Below are 11,587 nucleotides of genomic sequence, written 5' to 3'. Positions count from 1 at the left end.
TGCTCTGGGTGTGTGTTCACGGTGTCTGTGTGTGTGTGTGTGTGTGTGTGTTCACTGCTGTGTGTGTGCACTTTGGATGGGTTAAATGCAGAGCACTAATTCCAGCTATGGGTCACCATACTTGGCCACATGTCACGTCACAACAACAACACCACAAACCAAATAGGTGTGTTCAACTTGAAGCAGCGCTGCGCAGACTGATCGGTGTATGATATAAAATTATTGCGAGAGCGGTTCTAGAGCATATTCGAGCCTTCAAAAATAGGCTCATATCTTTAGCAAAGCGGCGCGGAGAGAGGGGGGCCCTGGCGATTTCAACTGACTGCCCGAGACCAGCATAAAAAGACGGCCTGCGCATTGCACGTGTTTTAAGTCTTGCCAAGTTCAAAACAGTTTAAAGCATTCAAACACAAGACGTGGAAAAACTCAACTGAGAGTTCGCGCGCCGAGTTCGGTGCTCATACGGAGAGCGGCGCAAACACCAAACCGAGCTCTTCTTCGCTTCCTCCCGTGCCTGTTAATTTGTATATTTGTTTATTTGTGCCATTTACACAATTTCAAACAGGGCCCACTGGTACAACCTGCACCGGAGCCCCGCAAACCCCAGCTACGGCCCTGTACACCGATCCTTCAAGTCGAACACACAGCTGCTGCTGCCTCCTTATGACAATAGATTTACACTTCAAATTAGATAGTCTGTCATCGATGACAGTAGCTCATTGGAAAAGGATGGAAAATGCCCTTTATTTTGTTTGCACTAATAAATGCTGCTGCCTGCCAGCTGCAATCACCAATAAAACGTTGTTCCATGTTTTTTTTTCTATATCGTCATAAATATCGTTATCGAAAATATTCTTGAAATATCGTGATATAATTTTGAGGCTATATCGCCCACCCCTAGTGTTTGCTTTATCCCTGTGATATGCTCTCATGGGATAGTGTGTATTGGGAGCCATGGCACACTTGCATCTCAATGATGGCTGCTGGAGCAGATAAAGATGAGTAAAAGCCTGGATTGGCCTACATGACATTTTTAAGCGTGTGGATGTTTTAGGGGGGGCTAAAATATCCATGCGTGTCCCTCTTCCCTCTCTTGAAACATCAGTGCGAGTCCGTCTCTACCTTTTTTCTACCGCTCTCCCTTTCCCTTTTGTATGTTTTCTGAGATGATTTAGGGTTATGACAGGCTTTAGTAGCCAAGGCAGTTTGGAATGGATTTTAAATTTAAAAAAGCAGTTCAGCCGCATTTTGAGCAGAGGCCTCTCACTCCTTTTCTGGATGGGAAGATTTGCATAATTGTTCCATAATGCCCGAATTAGCATCTGTAAATCTTAATTTGATAATGCATCTTCTTGTCGAGGTGGCAGGCCAGAATTGGATTATAGGCTTGGATCTCATTAGTGCTATTTGACAGAGGTTGTTTTCATAACACCAGTATGACATCAACTGCTATTTCGAACAAATTAATTCCTTTTTATAATTCTCTCCTGGTTGGAAGTCATCCCCCCTGCCTCTCTTGGCCTCTGCTGCCATTTTCTGTACATTAAAGGCTTATATCTTATCGCCACACTGGAAAAGTACACACACATACACACACAAGTACGGTAGGTGAGTGAGACACGGTGCTGTTTTTAAATGTATTTTTACTCTTTTACTGGCATTCATGCTGTTGTTAAATCAGCAAAAGTCAGTGTGAGCCCATTTGACTTCTCATCAGGTATCTGAAAGTCTTATTTCTGTCGTTTGACTGTTTCCCACAGCGTGACACTGCATCTCTGTTCTCTTTTCTCACAGGAAACAAGGATAAACTGCATCCGCATCGCCCGTAAAGGTGAGTTATTCAATGCTGATGCTACAGAACGTTCTTTGTAGAAAATACTATACAGTTTTGTGCGAAAATGTTTTTTGAAAGACAGAGTGAGGTGAATTGACCTATGCAGGGTCGAAATCAACGTACTCACGATTTGTATGAATTTAGAAAATGTACAGACTATAAATGTTTCTTACCAGCCATCAAACTGTTTTTTATATTAAAAAAATAAACAATAACTTTTGTAATTATGATTGTGAGTAATTATGAGTGGGATTTTAAAATATGTGTTTTTGTCTTTTTGACAATGGGGTTACATTCAGATTTCATTCTGAGGGTCAGTGAAAGATGGAAAATGGTAAAAAAAAAAAAAAAAATCAGTTGCAACAGATTTATTTTATTTTTCTTTTAATTATGATATTACCCCATTAAAATTAAGTGAATGTAACGCGTTTTTAAACAAGTTAAAGTATGATAGAGTGGCCACAAACAATAAAACATAAAAATTGGAGTGGATTGGATGAATGTTATTTTTCCAACTGCACAAGTGTAGGATTATTTGCTATTCACTTATTCACAATGTACATGCCTGAGGGCCACAACTCTTCCAAGATGCATTCTAGCTCCAGATCCCACAGGAACTAATGGTGCGTTCAAGTCATGTCGGATAGATCGTATTTACGAGTTGAACGCACATGAACGCCCCCACAAAGTCGTTATTATGAGTGGGAAACTCAAAATTTTCTTTAAGCCCCGAGTTTCTGAGTTGGGGGCGTGTCAATGAGAAACATGGCGGAATCGATGGATGCAACGTCTGTAGTTGACGGTAAATTTTTGTTTAAATTGATAGTTTTGTAATATAACAATTAATAACAAGTTTTTATGTGATACAGATTAAAGTGGCTTCATAAGTTACTTTTTAAAAATATAAAAAATGCAAAACACACCTGATGCGAATTCTTTGCTCTTCATTTTCTATAAGCAGACTTAACAGACCCTGTTGTATTTTCTTGTAATTTATTAAAAGAAGGTACACCGCCATCTTGTGCCGACTAAACTGACTTGAACGCACCTGACGTCGTAATTACGACTTGTCAACTCGTAAGTACGAACGTCACAGGAGGACTTGAACGCAGCATAACAGTTTGCTGCAGGCGGATGGTGCGTCAGTGTCGATTTTAGCATCAGAGACATCAAAAGGGGTGGAGATAGACCACTTGAATGGGAGAAATTGTAACGCTAAATAAGGCAGCTTTAGTCCTGCTTTAAAGTTAAACGAGTCGGTTGCCTTTATTGATAGAACAATTGGAGCAGCTGTAGGAAGCCCTGCTTTAAAATAACAAAGGCCAATCACCTGATTGTTTACTCTAGAATGTGTATGTCCATTAGCAGGACTAGCCTGAAAATTGTTTTAATTTCATGGTTTGAACTAAATTTATTTAGACATTGTTGTCAAATTGTTATTGAAACTTTACCTTCACAGATTTGGGCCACATTCTCACAGCAGCAGAGTACGGTTGTCATTCCTAGATGAGGATTGTGTTGTGTTTTAGAGATGAAGGAAATGTCAGTAAACGTAGATATTGTCATGTACCTGTACCAGTACCTTTCATGTTTTTCTAAAAAAAAAATTTCTTACAGTGTATAACCAAACTCACACGGTTACATTTTCAGGACTCACTCATTTCCGGGAAACCCGTGGTGTGTGAACGGAAATTGGATTGGACAATTAGTCTATAATTTCATACAATGCGAGAGAGCCACTCTAAGCTTTACATAAGTGTGTCTATAAAGTGTTTCAGGTTTCATGTGTGATTTTGGTAGCTTACAAAGACGCAGATATGAGATGCATGCCATCTGAAGGTTTTCTCCCATCAGTTTTGCTCCACTGTCTACTATAAAAGCTTCTGGAGGTTAGTTAAGATTTGATGGATGAACTCACAATTGGACTTTTGTCATTTCAAAAGTGAGAAGACTTTAAAGCTTTGTTTATCTCACCATCTTTGAGATTGTTATGATTAGAGGTGATGGTCACGAATAGAATACAGGCTTTACGTCCGTTGCATGCTCATTCAAGCTGCTATTTCAAACTTCTCTGTGAACAGGATATCATGAGACTTACACCTGTAAGTAAATTCAGCTGTCAATCCCAAACACTGACAGTGGGAATGTAGCCTCAGAGATTTCAGTGTTTCAACATTCAAGTAATGACCGAGGGACACTGCTAGGCCAGGTTTTGATATCAAAGTGGTTCCCCTCTTCCAGGTCAGTAGTCCAGCTCTGTGGTCATTGCTCAAACCTCTCAGAGCTGTACCGCTGAGAAACACTTCATAATGGTTCACTAGCTAATCTTACACGTGCACTTTTCCCCCCAAGAGCTCAGATTTCCGACACAAGTTGCAAGCATCTGTGGATTCCCTAAAGGGCAAAGTAAAGTGTACAGCTTTGGGATGTGTATTGGTTTACAGTGAAATTTTGTGTGTAGACACACACAGATTTGTTTCCCTCATACACCCCCCTTCCCCTTCACCTCCCCTTTTCTCTTCTGGAGACAAGGGCACTAACGGAGAACAGGTCACTCTTTCATCATGTTTGTTTTGGTTGCTTGCGGTAGGGGAGCGTACTATATCAAAGCAGATTTGTCTGGGGCAGGCAGTCTCGCGCAGACATGCAGCAGCACGCGGGCAGAGAGGGAGATCAATTTTCGGGTCCCTGTCCGGTCAGGAGAAAGACCTTCACATCAAACACCACTGATGGAGTCACCTGTGCCTGTCAATACATGCTACCACCTGTCAGGCCCATCAGAGAAATATGAAAAGGTTCGGGAGGCATAGATTCCTGTCAAGGCAACAAGAAAGAATCACACTCCCTTCTATCGAACACCATCAGGGATCAGTGTGGGCAGGATGGTATTGTAGTCTTCAGCATTTGTCGCTAGTGAGCACAGCCTCCCAGTTAAATCGACCTGGCATTTATTTGATACTGAGTAATGAAGGTGACGACTAGCCTTCCGAGCATGAAGCCAAGAGGCGCAGTGGACATTTTAGGCCAGTTTTGTCATCCCATCTGCTCAGTGGGCACAGACAGACACACATCTGGGATGTGGGCTCTCACGCCAACATATTGATGAACAGAATGTAGCTCTCTCGACTTCCTCAACAGGAAAGAACGATTAAACAAATTAACAAACAGAAGGACAGGAAACTGTTTCACTACATTTACTTATTGTATTAGGATCTCTCATAAAGGGTCTACATAATAAAAAGGAATCCAGCTTGTCAAGAAAATCCATAATTGAGGTTGTTGCTTTTGATTGGCCATGTAATTGTCCTATGTATCAACAGTCAAGGTCCAGAAGAAAATTGACACCCTGATTTGCTCGAAACACATCCGAATTACATAGTCTTACAAAACTAAGCTGCCAAGATTCCCATTTCATTGCACAAGTGACAGTTTAATTAACAGTCCCTTGACAATCTTCACAGAACAATAGACTTTCGTTGTAACTCCAAGTGCTAATTTCCACTTTTGGTGTGCTCAGCAGGTGCTCACATTAATCTTGAAACAAATTTCATGCCTGTGTTGGGCTTAATTGATATTCTGAAAGGAAGCTCAGCACGACGATAAAAATCTGATCAGGTTTGCATCAAACTTTAATGGATGTTTTCCCATCTATATTTCATGCAATGAATACCTCATTAAGAACTTGTGATGTAGCTGTTATTGTGAAGATTATGCATGAACTTGCATATCTTATGTTTGGAATATTGAACTTGCATGTTACAGTAGAGCTATTATGTTGGCATAATATCCTACACCAAGTCTTTGTTTTGTTTAACAGTAAAAAAAATATCTGAGCATCCTTAAAACAAGATAATTTCACATGAGAAGCAATGCATTTTGTGTTTTAAATTATTCCATTGGCTGGCCTTTTAAAAATATTTACTGAGGTTAAATTTACTGAGGTTTATTTTTTATAGCAAGATGAAATGCACTTAACATCCAGGATAAATTCTCTCCAAACAAATCTAATGTGATTTTGTATACCGTCCCCACTGTATATATGTGTGTATATATATATATATATATATATATATATATCGTATTAATTTAATTTTAATTGTAGTTCAAAATGTATTTGCAAATCAATGATTTCTGCTTTTTTCACTTAAATTTTCCTGTCTCATAATTTTTGGAAACAAGGTTTGTTTTTATAGAGCATTTAATTGTAGATGTAATAAATCTAGATCAGATCCATTCACCGTTTACATCTAAAGAATTATGTATATTTAATATTGTTATCAGCCTGATGCAGACACAGGCTCTATTGGTGTCTTAGATGCAAATCTGTGCCTGTATCTGTGAAGATGTGCACCAAAAGCACTGTACTATATGAAAGGAGATGGTTTCTTCTAAGATAATTCATGGCTGGGCTCTTTTCAAAACTTCTCAAGTCTAGTGTAATGTGGGATCTCCGTGGGGGGTTGTGAAAGTATAGTTTCTGTTGTTTTCAGATATCTAAAATCTGTCACATACAAAGTTGCTTTGGATTGGAAGGGAAGGAATGGTCTAAAATTACACTACTTTAAAAAACTATTTTCTCTCCAAGCACTTTGGTCCAATGAAAAAAAGAAAAGAAAATTATTTGATTTACTCAATCTCATATAGTTACAAACCTGTATAACTTTCTTGTTTTCCATGAAGTTACACTGAATGGGTACCTTTAAGCTTAAAAAAGACTTAGAAATATATCATAGAAGTAGTCCATTATTAGTAGTAGTCTAATCCTTATGCAATATATTCCAAGTGTTTGGAAGTTATACAGTAGCGTTGTTAGAGGAACAGACCGGAATTTTTTTTTTTTGTAATTATATGCATGCATACAATCCGATGCCATACTATAACTCCAGTCAATGGAAAAAATGCAAAAAAACAAAGCTCTTCAGTTTTCAGAGGAATTTCTTCGCCATTCTGAGTGAGCCGTTGTCTCAAAGACCGGGAAGTTTTGAAACTGCCTTTGGCTGTTGAGGGAGCAGAGAGCACCATGGCAAATTCTTTTTCTTGCTGCCCCACATGCTTATGACTTATTTTTAGCCTTGGCCTTGCATGGAGCCCTAAAGCAGACCTTTTTCCTCAGGCCTTGGCTCACACTCTTTTTCATAGAGCCCCGTAACTTTCAGGCCACTGAGACCGTAAGGAAGCACTAACACTAGGCGAAGTAAGATGATCTCTAGTCCCTCTTCAACAAGATGTAGGACTCCCATTATGGATTTGACTAAGCAGACATGGCCTCATTGGCAAGTAACCCGTTATTAGTTTAAATAGCCATTTGCTGGTTTCCTGGAGCCATGTCACTGGTTGTTTCATGAGATTATCAGGGTTTTTTCCCCTCTTTTCAGTGAGCTCTAAATTGTTGTGGCAACACACCTGCTTGCCTTTGCCAAATCAATGAATAGTGTAACAGCTGAATGTCTGCCTCAAGGAAAATGTCTGCTTGATTATGTGTCATGGACCACTTGTTTATAAATTATCTTAATGTGTCTCCCATAATTCCTCCTACAGTTTTAATATATGTTAGCATAGAACATTATATTTCAGATTTATTTGAATTACCTAACACATACTGTGGTATGTAATATTTAAATATATAACAATTTATGTATTTAAAAAAAAAAAAATACATATATGAAGTGTTCAGATGCAAAAGCCTCTAAGTGCCATCTGAAATTTTCTTCTAAAATTAGCTTTTTTTTTTTCAAGCTCCTGTGATTATGTTCAGTTATTTTACTTTAATGGCAATGAAAAGAACACCTTAGGGTTTAATATTTGATCTTTAATCATTATAGTTGGATTAGGATTTGCCGCACAACAATGTTTCTGTGAAAAAAGCAGAACATACAGATTTCCATTGATGTTCACACATACTCATAAAAAAAAAACAAACATGCAAAACATCTCCATACAAGCATGGGTGTGAAAGAGTATAAATAGCCCAGCTGCTGCGTGTCCAGGTTAGGGCAATTTGCCTCAGGCTCCACTGGATATGCACACTTTCTCTTTACTCTCTCTCTTGGATCACACAGTCTCATTTTGTGGTGTGACAGAGTCATACTATCCCCAGGAGCCTCAGATTGTGAAATGACCCCTGCCCACATGCTGTCAGTGGAGACAGGTGCCGTGGATAAATAGCTGACCGGGTGCAGTTGGCACTCGCTCCACAGAGAAGGCGTGCAATATGCGTGGTACAGTAGAGAAACAGCTCATGATGAGCAATTGAAGGAGCCCTCAGGATTGCCAGATCTTTTATTTCTTTCACCTTGGCTCATGACTGCATTTTGGGTTTTGACTCAGGACTAGATTGTAGATGCTTTTCTCGCTTGCTTTCTCAGATTGTCAATTTTGTCTTGTGCCTCTATCAGTGAATGGCCATAGGTCTCCCTCTGCTTTTCAATTTGAATATCTGTTTATTTCTGCTAAACCTGCTGAACAATCCAGCTAAAGTCAGCTTGTTTTAAATTGTTGCTATCTTAGAATTAGAATTAGTCAGGTTAGAATAAGTACACCACTAACGTTCAACACACAACACACAATAACGTTCTGTTTATTATAAGTGTGCACTGCAGTGCTATTGTCTGTCGCTTTAAATGCTCAAGCAGGTGGATTCTGATTGGCTGTCAATGTTTTGGCATTCATCAGCTAGAAAAAAATATTGTTTCATTTATATTTGTTATTATCTTTAAAATAAAAAATTATATTATATTTCAATCTATTATATTTTATTATGTGCAGTGACATTTGTGCATTTTAACATGTGACTTAAGTGTCCAAAAACTTTTTGGAGCCACTGAATGTGCTTCAAAACAAAGAACTGCTTCAAAATTATACTGACACTTATAAGTCTGTCAGCCATTTTCAAATATATCTTGTGAAAGTACTTTTTAAATTAGACTTGCTGTAATCTGTTCCTGAGAGACCGGGCTATTGTGCGTTCAACTATGACTAACTTAAACCTACCCATTGTGGTTTATGACTTATTCGGCTCAGTCAATAGGCACCCAGGTGTTCTCCGCTGCATTCTCACATGCATCGGCAGGGGTTTTCATCTTCTGAGATTATCTGAGTGTGAAATATTTAATTAAAGAGAAATGCAATTCAATTACTCACTTAATTAGGCCCTGCCCGCTGCCGCCCTGATCCAGAAATGAGCAAATAATTGGGATGAAAAAAGTATGCTTTCAGAGATAATTAGCCCACGGTTCTCAAAAGGTCATCAGATCCAGTGGCACATGAGAGACACAAGCCTCTCGTTCCTCAAACGGCACCAATCGCTGCCCTCAGGATTGCCAGATCTTTTATTTCTTTCACCTTGGCTCATGACTGCACTTTGGGTTTTGACTCAGGACTAGATTGTAGATGCTTTTCTCGCTTGCTTTCTCAGATTGTCAATTTTGTCTTGTGCCTCTATCAGTGAATGGCCATAGGTCTCCCTCTGCTTTTCAATTTGAATATCTGTTTATTTCTGCTAAACCTGCTGAACAATCCAGCTAAAGTCAGCTTGTTTTAAATTGTTGCTATCTTAGAATTAGAATTAGTCAGGTTAGAATAAGTACACCACTAACGTTCAACACACAACACACAATAACGTTCTGTTTATTATAAGTGTGCACTGCAGTACTATTGTCTGTCGCTTTAAATGCTCAAGCAGGTGGATTCTGATTGGCTGTCAATGTTTTGGCATTCATCAGCTAGAAAAAAATATTGTTTCTCTGTGTTGTTATCGTTACAGTTGTGGTGTCGACTTTCCTGTTTTCATAGAATTAGAACGGTTATTAAAACTTTATAGTTATAGTTATCATCATAGGTGTGAATGGGCCTTTAGTGTTGAGATCATAATTAACATGTTCCTTAATCTAGTATAAACTGTTCTTTTCCATCAGGCTTCATTTGAATCTTTTTCCTCTCCTAAGTACTTTGGATTTGTGTGTTTGTGTATTGTTTGCTGGTTAATATGTTAATTCATGCTGGTTGATATGTTTATATATAATTGCTGGTGTTCTCAAATGTTACGTATGTTTGTGTGTTCTTCAGCCGCCTGTAAAGACCATCAGCGAGCTCTCGAGGTCACGCAGCGCTCAGAGGAGATGGGACTCATCCTAGGAGTGTGCGCTGGTGGGCTGGTGGTCCTGATATTGCTGCTGGGGGCCATTATCATAATCATTAAAAAAGGGTGAGTTCTTCTGGTCAGAATAAAAACATGAGAGCCAAAGCATGCTTTGCTTTAAAGCATAAATGTAAAGCAAATGTATTTAGACATTTAAGTCACACTTATAAGTATAGCATTATTATTATAATGAGGCAGAGAAAAACAGATTGACATGAATAATAAGACAAAGAAAAGAGAGGACACATTTGTGTTACTATTATTGTTGTATGCTTGATTTACTCTTATAGTTTTTGTTAATACTTTGAATTAATTTCTTTTATATATATATATATTATATTTATATTTGTTATTATCTTTAAAATAAAAAATTATATTTCAATCTATTATATTTTATTATGTGCAGTGACATTTGTGCATTTTAACATGTGACTTAAGTGTCCAAAAACTTTTTGGAGCCACTGAATGTGCTTCAAAACAAAGAACTGCTTCAAAATTATACTGACACTTATAAGTCTGTCAGCCATTTTCAAATATATCTTGTGAAAGTACTTTTTAAATTAGACTTGCTGTAATCTGTTCCTGAGAGACCGGGCTATTGTGCGTTCAACTATGACTAACTTAAACCTACCCATTGTGGTTTATGACTTATTCGGCTCAGTCAATAGGCACCCAGGTGTTCTCCGCTGCATTCTCACATGCATCGGCAGGGGTTTTCATCTTCTGAGATTATCTGAGTGTGAAATATTTAATTAAAGAGAAATGCAATTCAATTACTCACTTAATTAGGCCCTGCCCGCTGCCGCCCTGATCCAGAAATGAGCAAATAATTGGGATGAAAAAAGTATGCTTTCAGAGATAATTAGCCCACGGTTCTCAAAAGGTCATCAGATCCAGTGGCACATGAGAGACACAAGCCTCTCGTTCCTCAAACGGCACCAATCGCTGAAGATGAATCTACGCAATGGTCATCTCATAGATTCATCTTCAACAACAGCTACAGACCATTCACCATCTGAATTCCTCTCATACATGAATTATGATTCCCTAAAGGCTACTGTTTTTAGACTTTTGTCTGCTTGTCTGATGGTAGCTGGTTTTCGATGGTTTATTGCTGGTTTGGGGGATGCACAGATATTAAAATGATGGCCAATACGACAATTGCTCGTATTGGTGTTTTTTAAAGAAAATTGGTCCCACTTTATATTGTGACCCTAATACCTGTGTACTTACATAGTAACTAGATGTGTACGTAGTATGTAACCACAGTGTAAGTACACATTGGTACATAGTATCTACAGCTGTAATATTTCTGTAACTACACACATGTAACAACCCTCAGAATGGTTTGTGTAAGTACAAATGTGTAACAGGACATTGGTAACAACACTTTTTGGTAATGAAAGTACAAATGTGTAACAGGACTAACAGCACTTTTTGGTAAAGAAAGTGTTACACTTTATATTAGATTTACCATGTAATTACTCTGATGTTACACAGCAGCGGCCAGTAAGTTAGGCTTAGGGCTGGGCGATATGACGATATTATCGTATATCGATGATGTCTCGTAAGTATCGCGATGTCGATGTCAACAGTCAGGTAACAGACGATTATCG

General features: G+C 38.5%; 1 protein-coding gene across 1 annotated transcript in view; it reads left to right on the top strand.

The window, feature by feature from the left end:
* LOC107755971 (receptor-type tyrosine-protein phosphatase U) overlaps positions 1 to 11,587 on the top strand; it is a 200,300-nt gene that overhangs the window by 144,754 nt on the left and 43,959 nt on the right. The window contains exons 14-15 of the mRNA XM_016572938.1: positions 1,795 to 1,831; positions 9,899 to 10,037. Coding sequence (XP_016428424.1) covers positions 1,795 to 1,831; positions 9,899 to 10,037 — 176 coding nt within the window. The remainder of the gene's footprint in view (positions 1 to 1,794; positions 1,832 to 9,898; positions 10,038 to 11,587) is intronic.

The sequence above is a fragment of the Sinocyclocheilus rhinocerous genome, unplaced genomic scaffold (genome assembly GCF_001515625.1).
Source record: "Sinocyclocheilus rhinocerous isolate Xijiao unplaced genomic scaffold, SAMN03320098_v1.1 scaffold11, whole genome shotgun sequence".
Taxonomy (NCBI): domain Eukaryota; kingdom Metazoa; phylum Chordata; class Actinopteri; order Cypriniformes; family Cyprinidae; genus Sinocyclocheilus; species Sinocyclocheilus rhinocerous.
Note: the sequence above shows the minus strand (reverse complement) of the source record. Positions and strands in the feature narration are given on the sequence as shown.